The sequence below is a fragment of the Microplitis demolitor genome, chromosome 7, assembly GCF_026212275.2.
Source record: "Microplitis demolitor isolate Queensland-Clemson2020A chromosome 7, iyMicDemo2.1a, whole genome shotgun sequence".
Taxonomy (NCBI): domain Eukaryota; kingdom Metazoa; phylum Arthropoda; class Insecta; order Hymenoptera; family Braconidae; genus Microplitis; species Microplitis demolitor.
The window spans coordinates 14884581-14906057 of record NC_068551.1 but is presented as its reverse complement, the minus strand read 5'-3'; the positions used below and the strand labels follow the sequence as shown (position 1 = coordinate 14906057).

Below are 21477 nucleotides of genomic sequence, written 5' to 3'. Positions count from 1 at the left end.
TACTTATCTGTTTATGAATTTTTTATATAAATCATAAGCGTTTCAAGATTACTATCTAAATTTAGTAATTATTCCCATATTTTTTAGTAAATTTTACTATATTTTTTTCTCCGCGTAGATAGTTATATATCATCAAATCCTGCCAATTTTCATATCTAATTGTACACTGTGAAAAATTCCCAACAAATTTTACTATGGATGCATTGTAACACCGGGCCATAAGAAAACTGGCACAAAATTTACAAGTGTCCCATAGTAAACGGTATGCGCAGACGACACGATTGGGACCTATGCGCATGTAAGGCAAATTGAGACGTCACTTCTTAACAAAAAAATATTTTTTTTGTAAATGTTTGTTTACAATCTGTAAAAAAAAATAGGGGGTACGTTGGCGAACCTAAATAGTAGGATCATTTCGAAAGTTTTACCAAAAGAAATATTATTCTTGTTTATTTAAGCTATTTTATTATAAATCGGCAAAAAACTGATTTGAGGGTGAAATGAATTTTGAAAAAACAATTTTTTTTTATTTCATTTTTTCAATAATTTTTGAAAGAAATGTTTTATAACTATTAGCTATGATTTCAATATTGATATTTGTTAATTTATTTGATATAATTATTTCTAATTATAACACAGAATTAAAAGTTTTTTTTTTTTTTTTTTTTTGATAATAGTATTACTATTATACTATTTTCAATTCAACTCGTTAGTGAGAATGTGGTTGCATAATTCTTAGGCACATTACTAGATCATTAATTCAGACACTATTAAATAATAAAATTAAAAAAAAATAATAGTGATTGATAAAACTATTAAAAGCAAAATGGAACCGACAGAAATGGAAATTTAAAAAATTTGAATATTATTTTCAATTATATTTTATAAATTATTATTATTATTTTGTTAAATTACATGATTTCCATCGATGTACTTGAATTGAATACATGATTCAAAAGTTTAACTGCAACGGAATAGCAATTACCTTTCTTCACGTACGATTTCCCAAATGATCTCTTTCATATGATGTCTCAATTGTATAATTTTTAGGGTACAAACGTAAGTGAGCATATATATAGCTCTCAACAGGAAGTTTTATAATTAACTTTTTTTTCACGCATTGAAAAAAAAAAAAAAATAATAAAGAAATAAAGAAGTTTAAATGTCTTATTTATGGAACCTTCAATTTCATGGGCGTTAACCCAATTATTTTTGAATTCATTTTTAACTTATTTTTAAATATTGCATATACTTAAATACGTTTATCGTGGTAATTACCCCGGATGTTGCTTGTTTGAAATTGCGTATGTGCATTTATCTTAATCTCGTATGGCGTAGAAATGTCGGAAACGGGTGTTGAAAATTCTGAAAGATCTTTTTTCGTTAATACGATCAATCATTAAAATACTTTTACATCCGTTAAATAGCGTCCTTGATACATTTAATAATCTGATTTGATCCATTTTTTGTTAGTTTATTAATTGAAATACAAATTTTTTTCCCTTATTTTCACGACAGAGGCTGAAAGTTCAAGTATAATATTGATCAAGAATTATAATAAAATAAAAGAACGCAGGACTACAATATGTTTGTTATATATTTTTTTAATGAATTATTCAGAACGTATGATGTAACAAAATATTTAAAGATATAAGTTTTTTTTATAACTTCTTTCAAGTACAGATTCAAATTTATAATTCAATGACTCCAGCAATTCTTTACTTGTCATCTCTATACGGAGAGAAAAAAATGGGAATTTTTCCAATTTTGCTTGTGGAAAATTCTTTTGTTGGCGTTGTAAATTTTTAAGTAAGATCTACCAATTGAACATAATTTTCTTAAGTACAAATTTTAAGTCAGCGTAACTACACTATTTTGTTAGGGCTTATCATTTATATTAAGTTAGATGAACTATGTTACGCTGGGTTGTTTGAACTAGAAATTTTATAGTATATTTTATTATGAAAGCATAGTCATTCAGACTTTTCATACATATTGTCTTCCGAGATTTTGTTTTGAGTTTAAAACGTTTTTTTTCTTTGGTTAGCTGAAGAGTATTTTTTATTTTTTAATGTCGAGAGATTATTCAAGGAATTATTAATGTCATTATGTAGTTAAGCATCTACTATATGATTACCAAAACAGGCACTTGTCACTCTGTGAAATAACAGAGGAGTATCGGTGCCAGAATTGTTCTCAAGTATGGAATATAAAAACTCTAAAATATCTATCTAACCAGGAGCAGCACAAGAAGTTGAGTGTCATCTAGTGGCGAGCACTGAACTACTTCCGCTGCTGCCTAGCACCTATGACTTTTTCCTCTTCCACATATATATTCTCCCAACAAATATTTCTCTTAAGTCTTTTAGATTAGAAATCAAAGAAAATGAAAAAAAAAAAAATGCCAAAATGTCGATATCACCAATCGCCAGCATTTTTTCCGAAGTGAATTTCTATCGTATCGTCCAAAGACCATATTTTTGTTTTTGTTAACTATAAAAGTTATAAACAAATGGATTTTTTCAAAGTCCGGATTGGATTGAAAAAATGTTGATACCACCAATCGACAGAATTTTTTCGGAATCGAATTGCTGTCGTATCGTGCCGAGAACTTTTTTTTTTTGTTAATTATTGTTATAAACAAATAGATTTTTGCAGTCCTATTTATCGTCCAGATACTTTTTTTTGTTAACTATTGTTATAAATAAATCGATACGATGAAAATTCGTTTCAGAAAAAATGCTGTCGATCAGTAGTATCGTCTTTTTGTCGACTTTTCTCTTTGGTACTGTAATTTGAAAAAAAACCTCCATTTGTTTATAACATTAGCTAACAAAAAAAGAAAGTCTGTGGACGATACAATAAAAATTCGATCGAGAAAAATGCTCTTGATCGATGATATCGTCATTTCTTTGATTTTTTTAAACCAAATAGGACTGAAAAAATCTATTTGTTTATAACATTAGTTAACAAAAAAAAAAAGTTCTCGGCACGATACGACAGCAATTCGATTCCGAAAAAATTCTGTCGATTGGTGGTATCAACATTTTTTCAATCCAATCCGGACTTTGAAAAAATCCATTTGTTTATAACTTTTATAGTTAACAAAAACAAAAATATGGTCTTTGGACGATACGATAGAAATTCACTTCGGAAAAAATGCTGGCGATTGGTGATATCGACATTTTGGCATTTTTTTTTTTTCATTTTCTTTGATTTCTAATCTAAAAGACTTAAGAGAAATATTTGTTGGGAGAATATATATGTGGAAGAGGAGAAAGTCATCGGTGCTAGGCAGCAGCGGAAGTAGTTCAGTGCTCACCACTAGATGACACTCAACTTCTTGTGCTGCTCCTGGTTAGATAGATATTTTAGAGTTTTTATATTCCATACTTGAGAACAATTCTGGCACCGATACTCCTCTGCTATTTGACAGAATGACAAGTGCCTGTATTAGTAGTCTTATAGTAGATTCTTAACTACATAATGATATTAATAATTCCTTGAATAATTTCTCGACATTAAAAAATAAAAAATACTCTCCAGCTAACCAAAGAAAAAAAACGTTTTAAACTCAAAACAAAATCTCGGAAGACAATATGTATGAAAAGTTTGAATGACTATGCTTTCTTAATAAAATATACTATAAAATTTTTAGTTCAAACAACCCAGCGTAACATAGTTCATCTAACTTAATGTAAATGATAAGCCGTAACAAAATAGTGTAGTTACGCTGACTTAAAATTTGTACTTAAGAAAATTATGTTCAATTGGTTGATCTTACTTGATATAAATATTAAATTATTACCATGTCGCGTAGTTGCGCTGTCTAGAAATTTTTAATTTAAATTACCCAACTCAGAACAGTTATGTTCACTAGTATCATAGTAGTGTATTCAACTGCATAATATTATAATCGACTACTTTTTTGTAGTACTATTTACTATAACACTTTAATTACGGGTACTACAGTCAATAGCTGAGATGTTTTTTTACTACGTTTTCCTAGTTCCGAAAACGTATTTTTTCTCTCAGTGAAAGTCGTGTGTTATTGAGCCGTCAGGCTTTGGCGGTTTGATCGTCTAATTACAATCACTTTCCCTACGGAAGAACCGAGTTTTCAGAGTTCATCCTGTTAGCACTCAGAGGAAGTATCAAGGAGAACCCAGTCTTCTAGACAGGCATCAGTGAGGGTTGGCAGTTGGTTCCAGTGGACGTTCCATCCGTCCGCCGATTGGGAGCGTCCCGTTTCATGACCCTCGTTATAGGCACTACTCTGAGGCCTATTTCAAGACCACCAGCAGGTACATGTACGTACCGGCGGAAGCAAAGAAGTTACTCACGAAAGGAATTATTTGGACCAAATTATGGGGCCCATAATCTCCACCACGGTAAGTCGATAAAATTTATTTCAAAAAATAAAGGAAGGTCAACAGCTGACACATCTACGATCTATCGATACCCCAGAGACATCAACCTGGTAAATTTTAAATTATTCTGTCTCATAAACAGAGAAGTCAGAATGTAACACAGGCATCTGCATACCTATTATTTATTTTTTTCCAATAATTAAATACTTAATCAATTAAAATTTATTTCGAGATTGTAATTTCTAAATTTAACAATTAACAAATATTCATGTAAATATTTGGTATTTAAAATAGATCTATATCTAATATATATATATATATATCATATGATTATTAATTGAATTCTCGTTTTTAAATTTTGTTTCGATTTACAATTTTAATCTCCTTTACCTATATTTAGACGTATAATTAAATATAAATTGTCGGACCCGAGCAATCAACGTAATCCGAAAAAATTAATGAGTTAACACGGGAAACTCTTGTATAAATATCTATTATTATAAAGTAGTAGGTATAATAATTATCGCGATAGATTATTATCTATAACTATAACATATTACGTGAAAACGATATGTAATAATTATTTACTTTTAGACCACATATTATATGGTAATTTATATAATTAGTAATTAGTTTATAACTTTATACTTAAAAATAATAGTTCTCTGGTAATAACATTTATTGTTCTGTTATTAATAGGATTTCACATATATATTATAACAAAAATCATATACTGGGTTTCAATTATAACTTCATCCTCTGCTTTTAGCCTTCAGACTCGATTCGAATGGGGCGCCAGGTGATTTTTATCATTGGAATAACCAAACCAGTAAATTGCGTTAGATAATTAGTACACAGAAAAAAAGGATTATTTGAATTAAGGAATATACGTTCTTCCCAACTTTATTCTTAAATCAACCTCACATTTTGTTTTTGATTGAAACAACAAAAAAATTTGGATTTAGAAGATGATTTCTTTATTAAATAAATAACTATCTTGATTCAAGAGTAAATTTATTCAACTTGAGAAACTTTTGTATTTGTTCAGAAACATTTCAGACTTATCTCAAGTATTTTTAACTTCCCGCTTAGAAAATCGATGATTTTCAAAATTTTCGGGAAGTATTTGTTTTCACCCCGATTTTCGGAAATCGAGTTTTCATCAGATGTCGACGATTTGGGGTCCTAAGAAGCTATTTTGACTATTTTCAGAATGATGTCCGTGTCCGCGCGCGCGCGTGTGTGTGTGTGTGTGTGTGTGAATGGTCTATAACTTTTTAATTAATGAATCGATTTGGATGTTTAAGGCAGCAATCGAAAGAGTTTGTTGGCCATCAACTTTCCTGGAAATTTGAGATTATTTGATCAAGTAGACTCGAGAATATTGGCGAATTACGAAAAAAAAAAATTTTTTTTTTTTTAGTTTTTTATTGATGTCTCAGAAACGAATTGAACGATCGACGCCAAAATCTAATCAACTTTAGAGCTCATTAAAACGCGTCGAATGCTGTCCCGACCATCTCAATCGGTAAATTTGTTTGAGAGATATCGTTGGAGAAAGAAATGGTAAAAAACGGTTTTTTTTTTCAAATATCTTCGAAACGACTGAACCAATCATTTATAAATTCTAATCAGCTCTAGAATCCTATAAAATGCGCCTATTGCCGACTCAATCATCAAAATCGGTTAATTAGTTCAAAAGATATCAGCGTTGAAAAGTTAAAAAAATAAAATTCTATGTTATTTTTTCCAGATAAATCAAAATGTACTGTACTACAAACGTGTCTAGAATCTTACAAACTTTTCCTCTTTATGGTCTCTTTTGATCATCATATAATGCCATCAAACTTGTTCTTTAGTTTAAACAATATTATCAATGAAAAAAATCGAAAAAACACTGTTTTTAATAATTTTCTCGGATATTTTACATATTATTGCTCTGACCAAAGCCCAAACTCATTTAAATCTTAATTTGATCACTGACATTGTTTTCTGCCTCTATACATTTAGTTTATTGAACATAATCAGAAATTAAAATTTAAAAACCGCTTTTTCATTAATGACTTGTAACAGGGAATTTTGAATTTTCCGCGCTCAATTGCCGTGATTTTCTATCATGTGCGCGGTCGATATAATTTATTACTGCCCCAGGGTTATCCGGGGTAGAGTGCGACTGTCGTCCCGCGCGGAAATCGTAGGGGCTTGTCTGTCAGTCCCACTTAGTGATAAGTAGGGGTGGCAAAGTTTCCGGAAGTTGCCGAATTCGGTCGAGTGGGTGTACAATTATAAGTGAAGAGAAAACCCAGGCGGAGACACACAACCGGACAAGACGCCGAGCAATTAAGACGCTCTTCATCATTTAGGTAATTAATCAATTTTAGACGTGGATTCTTTTGTGGAACCGAGCGATATTTTATTAACTATTATTGATACCAGGCCGTTAGCCGGTACCTTTGATATCATTGTATTAATTATTTGGAAAAGCAGGTGAAGGAGCCAGCACCAAATAGAACGAAAAGACGAGAAATAACAGGAGGAAAGACGCGAGACAAAGCAGGAGAACGCGACGAACGAGAGGAAAAAAATTAAATTAATTATTTTAGGCCGTAGCCAGGATATTAATTTAATTGCATAAATACTTAGTCGTTCGTCGGGGTAATCCGCGTCTAGGCCCATTGTCAATAATTAATTAGTTATAAAATTATTTTATTAATAAAAATTAAGCCAGACGGTTATCTAACCGGGTCCAGGCCCAATTGCCGGGTCCAGGGCGTTGTCTTAAAATTCCAGGCCATCGCCGGAATTATATGCGTCGTAGAAAATTCTAGGCCGATCGTAAATGACGAGCCAGAATTTTCCATATTCTAGTCCGCGTTGTTATAAATTAATTATTAATTAAAATAATTAAAATAAACAAATTAAATATTAATTAGATTAATTAAATGGACCAAATTAATAATTAAAGTAAATTAATAATAAATAAAATTAGTTAATAAAATTATTATAAAATATACTCGGTATAAAGAAAAATCTATAAAGTAAAAGTCGAGTAAGTCGAGTGTCGAGTCAAGAAGATAGAATTGAAATTTTACTGACTAAACTGAGAATAGTAACATAGTAACTGGATCAGTATTATATTGAAGAAATGATGTTTAATAGTTGGAAAGGAGTTAATTTAAAATTAATTAATTAATTAATAATAATTCTTCTTCTAAATTAATTAATTAATTTACTAAGTGCGTGGCGGGAATAGCCATTTTTAATTCAGTGTGTGTGAGTAAGTCCAGGGGACATGAGTACAGTGTGTATAGGAAATGAATTTTAAAATGTATAGAATAGTAATAATTAATTCGGGAAGTAACCGATTTTAATCGTAAGTCCAAAGGTAGTTGGCAATGTTTTAATCGAGTGTGAGAGTGTTTGTGATGCCAAGGTAGTGGCTATGTAGTTAAGTAAAGTAAGTCCAAAGGTAATTGGCAGAAGTTATAAGGTCAAAAAGGTTAATAGTTAGAAGGTCTAAAAGTTATAAGGTCCAGAGGTTTAATAGTTATAAGGTATAAGTTATAAGGTATAAATTATAAGGTCTAAAGTTGTAAGGTTTGAGGTCAAAGGTTATAAGTGATAAAATTATAAGGTTTTAATTACAAGGTTGTGAATTAATAAAAGTAAATATTGTGATAATAAATAAATCTAGTTATTTATAAAATTATCCTTCCTCTTCCTTCTCTTACAATTAAAATTTACACCGACCCTGAGTATTAAGAACCGGTTCTGGATACCGTTTAATCCTTCCAGTGGCGCCCTTAGGTAATTTAAGGACGACCAGAGTAACAGCATAGCCCTGTTATAGACTTTCGATTCTTGAACTTTTAAACTTTAGTATAAAGCGTAACTTGTTAGAGTTTGAAAAGCTCATAAAAAAGCAATCGCATGCAATAAGATTTTCGAGCTCGAAGAGCTCGAAAATAGCGGGAAGTTTTGGGGCTGGCCCGCAGGGCCAACCAACGCCCGGATTTTTTTTCTTGGTTTAAGGTATTTAGATTTTGATTCCAGTATTTTTTTCTTGGCTTAAATTAATTAGGTTTTTACTCAAGTATTATTGGTCTTGGTTTAAAAAAATTTAATTATTTAATATTTGACCCCTGACAAGCACACTGGGTACAAAATACCCACCCCAAAATTTTATTTCGTTATAATTCTTTGTGTATATTTAACAAAAGACTCTTTTGCTAAATATAGATAGATAAATAGATACAAATAATATTGTATCTATATTATAGAGAATTTTCTTTAATTTAGAAAAAAAAAGAATTCTCTAACTTTATTAGGGACCAAGATATTTGAAAATAAAATATGTTGGGTATTTTTCACCCTCAATGCCTAAAGAGGTACATCGTTTAGATGTGTGCATGTCAGGGGTTAAGAATATTTTATTTTAAATTATAATAACTATTAAATATTTATTATTAAAATTTTAATTCAAATGATGTTCTCCTTATTTTTTGTAATAGTTTTAAATTCAATTGATGCAGTTTAGAAAACAAAAGTTATTTAATTCTTAGATTTATTGATTTATTTTTTTCATAATTCTAAAGAATTTTACCGTTTTAAGCTTTTATAAAATTAATTGAATTAGAAAAAAACAGACTATCTCTGCAGAGTTTCCCTCCGAAATTCCTTAAATAGCAGAATTTATAATAAATAAATTACACATGTGTCCAAATATTTGCTAAACTTAAAAATAATTGTAACAACATTTATGAAATAATTATTGTTATTTTTTTTTTTGTAAATTTCATCTACTCAACTTTTACAACGTGGACAAATTTTCTATTTCTTGTGTAGGAGCGATAAAGATAGAGATAGAGTAGTGAGGAAAGAGTTGAAGAACCTCTGCGTGAACCTACGAGAACTTACTTGGCTTAAGCCCGTAGTACTCTTGGTTCGAGATTTGTATTTTAGTTCAAGTTATCACTGTTTATTGATTCAAAACATCGCATTACTTTATTCAACATTGTAACTTTCTTGTACTGAACATTTATATTTTTTGGTTAAAGTAATAAATATATTACAGTAAGGAACAATATTTATTAAATCAGGAAATTTAAATTATTTAACTAAACAACTCAACTATTGAATCAATCTTTCAAGATTGATTGAGTCAAAAAATATTTTTTCTTTGTTCAAGATTTAAAATCCAAGGAATTTTTTTACTTCCCTCAAGAAAATCTCAATTTCCATTCTATGTCCTCAAAAATTTCTTGGCTCAAGAAAAATTACTTTGAGCCAAATAATTTTTTTTTCTGTGTAAATTTCATAAAAATCTAACTATTGTATTCATCCTCATGATGGAATTTTCGACAAATTTTGCTACCTCTAAACTCAGCTCGATGAGCTGAGTCAGGAAATACATTTGGTTCAAATGTTTATAGGGGAACGGAGCCTCCAAAATTTAAGGGACCCATTTTCGCTCCCAAATCATTCGAGGCACACAAAATTTTAAGTGGCTTATTTTTCCCCCCTTTTCCCTATCACGGGAGAATGGGGCAAAATGGACCCTTGGGGGTAAAATGGGCTGACATTTATATTACATATAAACCCTCATTTCTTAAGGGGCCCATTATGCCCCACCTTCCTCTATATGTACTTATATATATGGGGCGTTCCACGCCAAATCGGACACCATTTAGCTTTTGGATTTCGGATTTTTTTGAAACTTTTTTATCTTTTAGTATAGGTTGAACGAGACCCTCATGATTTTTTTCAAATTTTTCCTCCAACCGTTTTCGAGATATTAAATTTTGAAAAATATAGAGATTTTTTTTTCAAATGCTTACAACTTCGCGAAAAGTGGTTTAAATAAAATTTTCATAGAGACAAAATATGTTTGTTTTTAAACATCTTTTCAGTAAAAAATAAAAAAAAGATTTTATGAACCACGCTACTATTGAAATTTTAAATTTTAAGTATAAATTGTCGATTTACAAAAAACACCTGAAAGAAACTTAGTATATTTATTTTATCGATGATTACCTTGAATAAGTTTGAAGATGAGCCAAATCGACCAATAAATCTAAAAGTTATGGTTAATTGAAATTTTGTAAAATTTTCAAAGAAAAAAATTGTTCACCGATTCAACCGGATGTAACTTTTAAACGGAAAGAGATAGTTTATTTTTTTTTTGTTCTATCTGAAAGCTCACTCGATTGTCTTTAACCCTTTGTTAGTCGCGCTATACACCGGTATAATTTCATTTTTACCAGGGGGTAAACACCGCTCTTTTTACAGTGTACTTCATAATTAATTGTACTATGGGTTCGTTAGTTCTGGAAATATAGTTAGCGAAAGATTTGATTAATTACTGGTTTCTTAATTTTACTCGGATACTCCATATTTCAACAGCCTAATCTGATTCAAAACTTTCGAGTCTTTAACTGAATTACTCATATTTATTTCTGTCCAAATTTATGCGTTTCATTTGGAATAATCGTTAATAAAAATTAAAAAATTGCTTGTGTCTTAACTACTTTAGATTTTTAGAACTGTCATAGTCCAAGAAATGACCACTCTTCTCGAGCACCAAAATGTATTCACAGTGACGTTTCCGAGTTTAAAGAAATCGGAAACAGTGGGAAACGTCCAGAATTTTTTACAGTGCAAACATATAGTACTTATCAAACATAGTATTCGAAAATATTCAACTCTGTATAAATTCTTAGGTATATTTTGTTTATAGGTATATGTTTATTTACTTAATAATAAACGTCTATTTATAAATTTATGATTGGCTTAGGTTAGTTTCTGAAATTTTACGCTCAGTAGGGAATCGGTGAATTAGCGTCAATGTTGACCTTTAAATGATAATAACGGTAATGATAATGACATAAAATACATTGGGGACTTGATTACGAAGAAAAAAAACTTGTTGATGCTCTTTTCCAGCTGTTAGTTCAATTGGTGTTTTCAAACTATTGATTATCATGTAATACCACTTTAATGTTTAAAAACTATTTTTAACTACTCAAATGTTTATGTGAAAAAATAATCTACGTATCTATGAATATTCGGAGTAGAATAAATGAATAATGATTGTTATCAAAATATCCAACCAATAATTAAAATTTATATTTTTCTACACTTTTACAATCTTAGACATAATTTATTATAACTAATTTAAAAGTAGAAAAAATATATGTGTTTAATTCTTTCTGGTATTTGAAGAATAAAAAAAAATCATTTTATTAAATATGCAGTCATTGCATGATAGCCAGAGTTATTATTTATTCAGAGTGGCCACAAACCGGGAAAACCGGGAATATCGGGAATTATCAGGGAATTTAATGCAACCAGAAAATATCATGGAAATGTCAGGGAATTTCGAAAAGTATCCGGGAATTAAATAGTAACAGTTCAAAATTTAAAAAATTTTCAATAATACACTGGTTACGAAAATTAAGGGATATTAAAAAAATTGCAAATTTTAAAGTGATTTTCAATAGGTTATAACTCGAAGGAAAATGGTCGTACAACAAAAACAAAAAAGGCAAATTGTAGCTTCAAGTGTATCAGTTTCTGATCTAGTCTTCAAATTTTTTTATTATGTGCGGTTCTGGAGTAATCCTGAGAAAACTATCTAAAACTGAAATTTACCAAAGTTTTGCACATCTTAAAAATGGTCTTCGAGCTTCAATAAATTTTTTTCAATAATTATGATTAATTCTTGATTGCTCCGAAACTGTGCACAGAAAGACTATTTTTCTTCGAGGTACAAACTGTTGAAAATTACAAAACAAATTTCAATTTATTTTAGTATCTCTTAATTTTTATAACCAGGGTATTTTTAATTTATTCGAATCATAAAATTTGTTATTAAATATTTTACCTTACACATTTTTAACATCAGTCAATCAAAAGTAGGCAATATTCATTTATTTCATTGCTATTTTTTATGTTTTCTCGCATGATTTTATTATCAAATTAAATTATTGAAAATGAAAATCTAATAAAAACTTTGAATATCTAAATGATACGAATAAAACTTCAAAATCAAAGAAAAATGTGGAAAACTTTACTGGAAAACCGGAAAATATCAGGGAATTTTGAAATCATTTCTTTATGGCCACCCTGTTATCTATTTAAATTCTATGATATTCAAATGATGATAGAAAAATCGAAAAAGTCTAGAGATAATTTAATGTGAGTGAATGAGTCAAAAAATTTAGAGCGATCATAAAGCACACTCAGCGCTTTCGCGCTTGAGATGTGCAAAATTTTTTAATCAATTAAAGATGTCAATTGTAATAAAAACAAAAAAAATTGTTTCTTTTACCAAAATGCTCTCCAAACATGAATTAGTGAAAATAATTGAATATGTATTTACTAATTCCAAGTGCAAATCGGATCACTAATTTAAAAAAGTGGTTCGGTCGGCACTCAAAATTAGCGAATATTTACTTATTTCACTTATTCATGTTTAGAGAGTGTAAATAAGAAAAGTCAACATTAATATACAAAAGGTTTACTATACCTAATCGTCAAATTGTAAATTTAATTGTCATCATTATATGTCAAATTATATTGTCATCATATTATAAATATGGTCCGAAGATGTGAACAATGAATTTACGAAATATTACCATAAAATGAAAAATTAAGAAAGAGATTGAATGTTGCGAGTTATTTAGCAGCCCATAAAAATTATTATTATTATTCTTAAATCTCGTTTAAAACGAAATACAAATTTTCTTTTTGTTTATAAGTTCTTTTATTATACATTTGTATAATACTAGTTTTCATAGGGTAGTTATGTAAAAATTTACTCAAATGTATATACAACTACCTTGAATAAAACCAAGAAAGAAAAGAAAGAAACGAGTGTTGAGAGTCTTCCTTACAGAAGGTGTTTGACCTTTGTGAACTTTTTCATAAAAAACTTTACATTTATTTCCCCAGTTGTCACTTGTTTTTTTTTTCTTTTTGTTTCCTTAAGTAAATATATAACTTCGCTTTCGAGCGTTCGTCTTTGTCAGATAAAATGTTATTGAATGAAAAAGGAAATATTATCTATCATAAAGATTGATAAAAAGTATTTGTAATAAATAATTCAAAATTTATGCAAGATCAAGATTATGTAGAATAACTAATATATACATGAACAATGTTATGTGTGTACGTATTTGGTTCTTTTTTTCTATACAATGTGATTTCTAGAATTCTTGTCATGGTCCTCGAACCCAAAGTTTAATTTAAATTTAATTTAAACTCTTCCTTCTGTTCGTTCAGTCACTTTGACTTCATTATTTTGACATCTACACCTTTTCTGGTAAGATCATTCACCTCATAAAACGGTGAGACACCCTTGCAATTTTTTTTTTTTTTTTTTTTTTTTTTTTCATTCTTTTATTCAGGAAATTAATTGAAGATTTCGTCCTAATTTGATTTTAATACTTATCTTTATTTATAAACATTTTAATTGGCTTATTTGTATAATTTTTATACATTTTTTTTGACCTTGACTTCCCGAGTTCGAGTTTTATTTTTCTCTTGGTTCTCTGAAGTTCGCGAAATTATTGCTTTTGATTCTCCTTACATTTCTTTTGATGCTCTTACATTCTCTTCTCTTATTTTTCTTTATTTTTTTTGGTTCTCTATAAGCTGTTCTGAGTTCTCTATCCGAAGTTTTCAATTCTCGAAATAGAAATTTATGTGCGATGATCCGCTTATGATTCTCCTTTGTTCTAAAAAAATCGATTTCAAAATTTTCATTAACCAAAAATCAATTGATTAACAATCTGGCAATCGTTTTCAAAAGTATTGGCCGACGACACCTATCCAAAAAAAGTATTCATATTTGTGTTTGCATATTAAAATACTTTACTTGGCTCAATCGAGCATCATTACTCTCCTAAAATGAATCAGTTAAAAGTGCTGCAAATCAGTCAATATTCACTGGATAAACAGTCCCAAGTATAACACTGATTGAATAAGTGGTATACTTGAGACTCTTAATTTATTCATTTACATCGAATCATAAAATTACAAATTAATAAATGTTTGTCATTACTCATTAGATAATTCTAAGTTCATTGAATAAAACTACATTTCACCTCATCTTTACGATGTAATATTTCTGAATTAAATTGTATTCAAATTATTAACAAGAAAAAAAACTCATGATTATCTAAACATCAGATTTAGCACAGTGGATAGCGTTTCGGCCTAGTAATCAGAACAATCTCAGTTCGATCCCCGGTAGCGCCCAAATAATTTTATTCGTTATTTTCTATTAATTCAGTACTTAGTTAATTACACTCCAACACTGTAAAACCAAGTGTGTAGTCAAAATTTAAAAACTTACTAAATAACATTGAAACGCCATAAGCAATCTATAAATATTTAACACACCGCGAAACGTGTTTTAAATGACGACAAAAAAACTATAGTTTCACTTATTGCCTATAACATAGAACACATTTAATATGTGTTAAAATAATACGTTTTTGTGACAGACACTTGAAATCTACGACATTTAGCGCCTATGGTCGGCAGCTAAAGATATTAGATAAGATACAGCTGGTAAAAAAGATACCTAATCGTTCTAATAGTGAGGTCATCATTGGATCAAAAAATATTTTTTGATTACATCTGCGATAGCAAACGACCAAAAAATATCGAAGTAACTTAACGAGCCATCTTGTGACAAAATTTATCATCATTTTAATTCGTCCACTTACCGACTTTTCTCTAATTTTCAACAAATACTCAAAACAATCTTACCGAATAAATAAACGCGGATTTATAACCTGCCATTTATAGGCACTAAATGTAGTAAATTTCAAATATCTGTCACAAAAACTAACGTATTTATCTAGTACAATCGAGTCTAAGACGCTCGTGTGTTGGTACCCTCGCCTTCGGCTTGGACACCAATCTTTACACTCGCGTCTTAAACGCGATCGCACTCGATAGATAAACTACTATTATGACTCAATTATTGTCATTTCAGTAAAATATAACTTTTTCATAACCAAAAATATGCAGGACAGTCTTAAACAATAAGATTTGGTAAGTTTTGAATAAGCGAAAAAATCTACAAATTAAATTAAAAAATAAAAATGTATGTAAATAACTTATTATTTCTATTTCTCGGGTTATATTTTCGTTCACTGTGATGCCATTTGATGGTAAAAAAATCGAGAAGCTTTATTATTAATATTTAAGGGCCGCTCGAAAACGCTCAAAAGACAGCACTCGGAAACATTCAAAATTTTTGAGCGAGGTATAAATGTTTAAATTTTTGGCTTAAATTTTCAACGTAGTTAAGATTTCACAAATATAAACTATTGCTGCCATGAGAAAGAAAAAAATTTGAAATAAAAAAGTCGAATTTCAATTATTTTTGATATTTTCAAAATTCGTGAGCGACCTCTTGAAAATTTCTTATCGAGCTGATTTTTGGAGAATCTTCTTAAAACATCGTAAAACAAAAAATTTTCATAAGAGACTCGAAAAAAAAATACTCGGTTTTTTTGCGCCACCCTAATATAGATATATGTAATTACACACCGAAAAAAATAATCGGTAGCAGCTACCGATTGACGATCGAAAGCCGCTACCGACTAATTTTCGATAACAGCTACCGATTTTTTTGGTAGCAGTTATCGATTTTTTTTCGGTAGCTGTTACCGATTTTTTTGGTATCAGCGTGCGTAGGTACCCGTGTGTACGCGTATGTGTGCTTGTGCATCCGAGTGCGTGCGAATGTGTGTGTGCGTCCAAGTGCGTGCGAATGTGTGTGTGTGAATGTGCGTATGCGAGTGCGTTCACACGTGTGCGAGTGTGACGTGCGTGCACAAGTGCGCGTGTGTGTTCCCCTGTGTACGGGTTTCTGCGCGTGTATGTGGCTGTGTACTTGTGTGTACGTAACTAATACCGAAAAAATCGGTAATAGCTACCGATCGCCAATCGGTAGCTGCTACTGATTATTTTTTTCCGTGCAGTAGATATTGAATGTATTTTATTGCAACAGATTAGTAGCAATTATATATACAAAAAAATTAAATGACAAACGACTAAAATTGATATTACTTTTTTAATTTTGTCTGAATTTATTTTAATCTCCCTTATCTATATTGGCATATATAATTAATTATAAATTATCCAACCCGAGCAATTAATGTAATCCTGAAAAATAAATGAGTTAACACATGAGGGAAACTCTTGAATAAATATCTATTTTTATAAAGTGGTAGATATAACAATTATCACAATAGATTATTATCTATATCACATAACGTCGAAACCATACGTAATATATATTTGCTTCTGAACCACGTATTATATGGTGATGTATATAATTGGCAATCAGTTTATAACTTTATACTCAAAAATAATAATTGGCTGGTGGTTATATTCGTTGTTTTGTCATTTATAGGATTTTATGTATATATACACATTGAAGATTGGTTAGATGAACTAATTACAGCAGTAAATTGATGGCCTGTTTTCCCATGTTCATACTCGGTTTCTTTTAGCCACTGGCCCTTGTTAGACCTCACAAATCCCCGACAATATACATAGATTTTTATATATAAAATTGGGCCCAAGCCAGTTCCTATAAATTGTGGCCCCGAAAAATAGAAATAATTTTTTCACGCAAATTCGCCTTGGTTTTGACTTAACTGGCTCACTTAGTCACGATTTAAGACAACCAAGCCTAAATCAAGTTTTATTTTTGACCCAAGATATGTTTTTAATGTATAAAAATAAAAATAATTTAGTAGAACTCATTAAATTATAATTTCATACTCTCTTAAAATGAAATAGTGAAATTCTCTGCGAATCAGGGGATAGTCTATTTGTCCAGCTATAAGTATACCATTTATTTTAACAGCCCGATAAAAAACATTTGAATCCAACCAGATGTGTCTGGATCTCGTTATATCTGTTTATATCCAAATACATCCAAATATTTGATCTTGCTAGATATAAGCATATATAATTATATCCGCCCAGATCCACTCATATATAAGCAGATATAAAAATTGATATCCATGCAGATATGCTTATATCCACGCATATGCAAGTATATATAGTTATATCTGTTCAGATCCAACTGTATGTATGTGGGTATATAGATGCAAAAATAATTCATATCCAAGCAGATATACGTATATCCAAGAATTTATGACTATCCAAAAATGTGTGTCTATATGTAGTCATATTTGGTCAGATCCAATAATATTTAGATACAGGTAAGGCTCCTGAATCGTCAAACTGTTAGGGTTCTACTGCAAATAAGACATTAAATATAGAGTTTTTTTTGTCTAATTATACACGAATATCTGAGTTATATACGAAAATTAAAATTTTTTATTTTTCTCACTGATTTTGATATATATATTATTTAAATCATATACTTGATATTATAATGAATAAATAAAATAAATCAGTTTGATCAATGTTTCTGAAGTATTTATGTATTTGTTTTGACTCAAATATCAATTGACTTTTGATATATGTTTTACATAGGTTCATCAAAAGCATTAAGAGGTAATAGCAATAAGATCCAAGATGTGAGTAGGTATCGTGTTTAGAATAGTCTAAAATATAATATATTTATACATACATTCATTAGAATGTAGTGAAACTTCTTTAGAAATATGTGGATATAGTGAGATCTGTTTGGATCTCTTTTGATATTTTAAGATCTGTTTGGATATACTTAAATATAGTGAGATTTCTTCGGAAATTGTCAGATCTGTTTGGATCCGCTTGGATCGCACCAAAATTTTGATCCAAGCATATCTGACTGTTTGGATCCAATCATATATGCTTGGATCTAAACATTTTTTATCGGGAGTGGTATACTTATAGTTGATTCCCAGTGCTTATTGACTAATTCACAGTGAATTTTACTAATTCATTTTTAAAGAGTATAATCCATAATGAAAACATTACATTATTTATTAGTTATAGTGACATAGTTTCTATGGAAATATTTTATATTTCGGCACAATATAAAATGATGTTTTGTAATATGTTTGATGTGAGTCATATGACAGTTTGTGACTTACTAGAATTATATGCTTATAATTTTTTTTAATTATTTCGCGTGAATATTTGGAAAAGAAGCTCGTAATTGTTTCCGTACTTCAATATAAATGTCAAAATATTAAAGATCTAAGCTCGCTATGTATTAGTAATTGTTTTTTTATAATTAATATTATCTAAAACTCCTTCTTCAGAATGAATGTCCACTTCGAAGGAGAGTGAATAAATGAAAAGTCATCCACTCCGCAAAATTTTTATTTAGTGTATAAGCTAGTTTATAATCATGTTAATATTTTATATTATTGACAGACTTGAATTTGTTTATAATTTCAAAGAATATTTTGAACGATATATTCCATAATATAAATTCTACAGTACTAATTATTAATATTTACTATAATAGTATTTAAATAAATTTTATTTAAACAGTTTGTAGAAATACATAAAAAGATACAATTATATTATTAGCTTGATATTCTTATTACAATCATAATTTTTTCTATCCTACCTCGAAAGTCTTGCTTCTTTGCACGTGAGGTTGTGGGTCGTGCCTATGTAACAATTAACAACGTGACGATTCTGCTCAGGACGTACTGGAGACGCAGATGAGCGTTGAAATCGACCTTAAATTCTATACCATGTTGTATAACTGCAGCTAAACCACAAGAATAACTTGTACCTTATACCATTAGGATACCAAAATAGTCGTTTTGCTGATCAAATCATCGAATGAAATATTATTTAAAATATTGGTCTTTTTGATTTTCTTAATATTTTTAGACAATTATACGAAAATTAAAATCTATTGTTTTATTCAAAACTATTAAACATCCGTTCAAAAAAAAAAAAAATTATTTATTATAATGCATTACTTGAAAAATATTAGTTAATAAATCTTTGAATCCATTTTGTAAATAAACAAAAGTTGCTATTTTTTATTATATGTAGATTTTGATTGCTGGAATAAAAAAAATACAACTACACGGAAAGAAAATTATGGAAATGGTTCCCATAATTTTGTGAAATTTTATCCTATACCAGTATAGGAATGACGACCATAAATTATGGGAGCAGTTTCTATAGTTATAGTAATGTTACCCATAATTATAGGAATAGTTCCTATAATTATGGGAATGATACCCATACCATTATGGAAATGGTTCCCATAATATATAGAACCATCCCTATAATAGTATAGGTACCATTCCTATACCATTATGGGAACCATTCCCATGATAAATAGGAATACTTCCCATCATTTTCTTTGCGTGTAAGACCTAAATCATTCATATATTATGCATGTCAAAGATTGAAGTGAGAATAAAATTACAGCCGGACCTCGTTATAAGACTATCATTCTGTCTTTTTTATAAACCAGGTATCGCAATAGTTTGGGAGAGAAACTAATAGTCTTATAACGAGGTCCTACTTAATACCACTTAAAAATAAAAATAGAAATCTAGAATTCATTAGATATGAAAAAACAAAAATTTTTAATATTCTAAATATACTAATAAGTTATTATTGTTGTCATTTATGTTAAATTGTCATATAATAACTATTTATACAAGGGATTAAAATGCAATGATGTGGAGTTTGATACATATGACAAACGCAAGTAGACCAAAATTTTCACGTGGAAATAGAAGCGCAGGCGTATGTACCCCCTGTGCGCCGCAGGACGATAATATATAAAGGGTGCGACTGTCAGTATAAGCTCAGTCAGACACTTACTACTGAATCGTAACAATTATTCATTCAACTTAAATGAATTGATTCATATCAATAACATTATCGTAATTGATAAAAACAAGTAAAAATAATATAATAGTAGTGCTTGAAATAAACAAAGTAAAATCAGTGTAATTATTCAAATAAATTTTTTGAACACTGAAAAATTATAATAAGAGTGTAATTAAATCTCTAATTATATTATTAAATATACAATTAAATTTTGAGTAAATAAAAATTGTTTATCGTCAATTAATTCCAATAATGGAAAGAAAATTAAGAATTAAAAATTCATCTTCACACCACCAACGTCGGTCTGAATTCATTGATGATGAGTGTAGCACCGACAGTGGTTGTAGCAGTGGTGGAAGTACAGGAAGTGCCGAACACCTATCACGGCGTCAAGTCAATGACCCAAGATCAACATTTCACCATCGTTGTTATATTAATCATGTTCATTATAATAATGAACCCTCAACAACAAGATCACAAGAACGTTTAACGAGGTCACATATAAACTCTAATCAACGAGGACGTACTTCTAAATCATCAAGATCATGGAGTCCAAATAATTCGAGACAACATACTGAAAAATCACCAACTCGATCATCCAGTCCATCAGATGCTCATAGTACAGACAGTGATTCACTCAAAAGCACGCCTAAAACAGACGTTTTCCGACGTGCTTTACAGTATCTTACACTAGTTAAATTGGAAAATAATAGTAAGGAAAAAAAACTTACAAAAAAAAGCCCAAAGAAAATTTTGAGAAAACCTGTTTCATATACCTACGTCAAAGGATTATCCGGCTTACCAACGCAACGAGTGCCTAGAACTTCAACACCAGAACATTCTTCAGGTTGCTCTTGCTGAATTAATATTTATTGCCTTCGTTAGAAATTTTTGTCTCTGGTAAATAACAAATATCATTATTTATTTAAATTAAATTAAACTATTTATTTTTAATCAGACAGCTTTTAAATAATGATATAAAAATTACTATTAAAAAAAAAATTAATGCTCAATGAAATGTAATTTTCATCGCTTTTATTTCTTTTATTTTTATTATTTATTTAAATACCATTCAATTAGATAGATAATAAAATTAAATAATGAATACTTAGCATTTTTACATAAATATAATGGTACATAATTCTAACAATAAATAATAATAACTTATTGTACTTTTAATTTATTAAATACCATATTTAATAATAATAATAAAAAAAAAAAAATTCGATTTATACATATTTCTCAACACTTAAAAGTCAAAATGATAAAACGCACGAGCTTAAAAATTTATTATAATTACTCAACTATCTAA

The 21477-nt window shown here is 29.4% G+C and overlaps 1 protein-coding gene across 1 annotated transcript; it reads left to right on the top strand.

The window, feature by feature from the left end:
* Positions 1 to 19540: 19540 nt before the first annotated feature.
* On the top strand, positions 19541 to 21114 carry LOC103569119 (uncharacterized). The gene has a single exon (XM_008546234.3). It carries the CDS (start codon positions 20418 to 20420, stop codon positions 21024 to 21026), a length of 609 nt encoding a protein of 202 aa, XP_008544456.1. The 5' UTR covers positions 19541 to 20417; the 3' UTR covers positions 21027 to 21114.
* Positions 21115 to 21477: the final 363 nt, after the last annotated feature.

Excerpts from the sequence above, each read along its gene's own strand:
- LOC103569119 (XM_008546234.3), top strand. The coding sequence starts at position 20,418 with ATGGAAAGAAAATTAAGAATTAAAAATTCATCTTCACACCACCAACGT.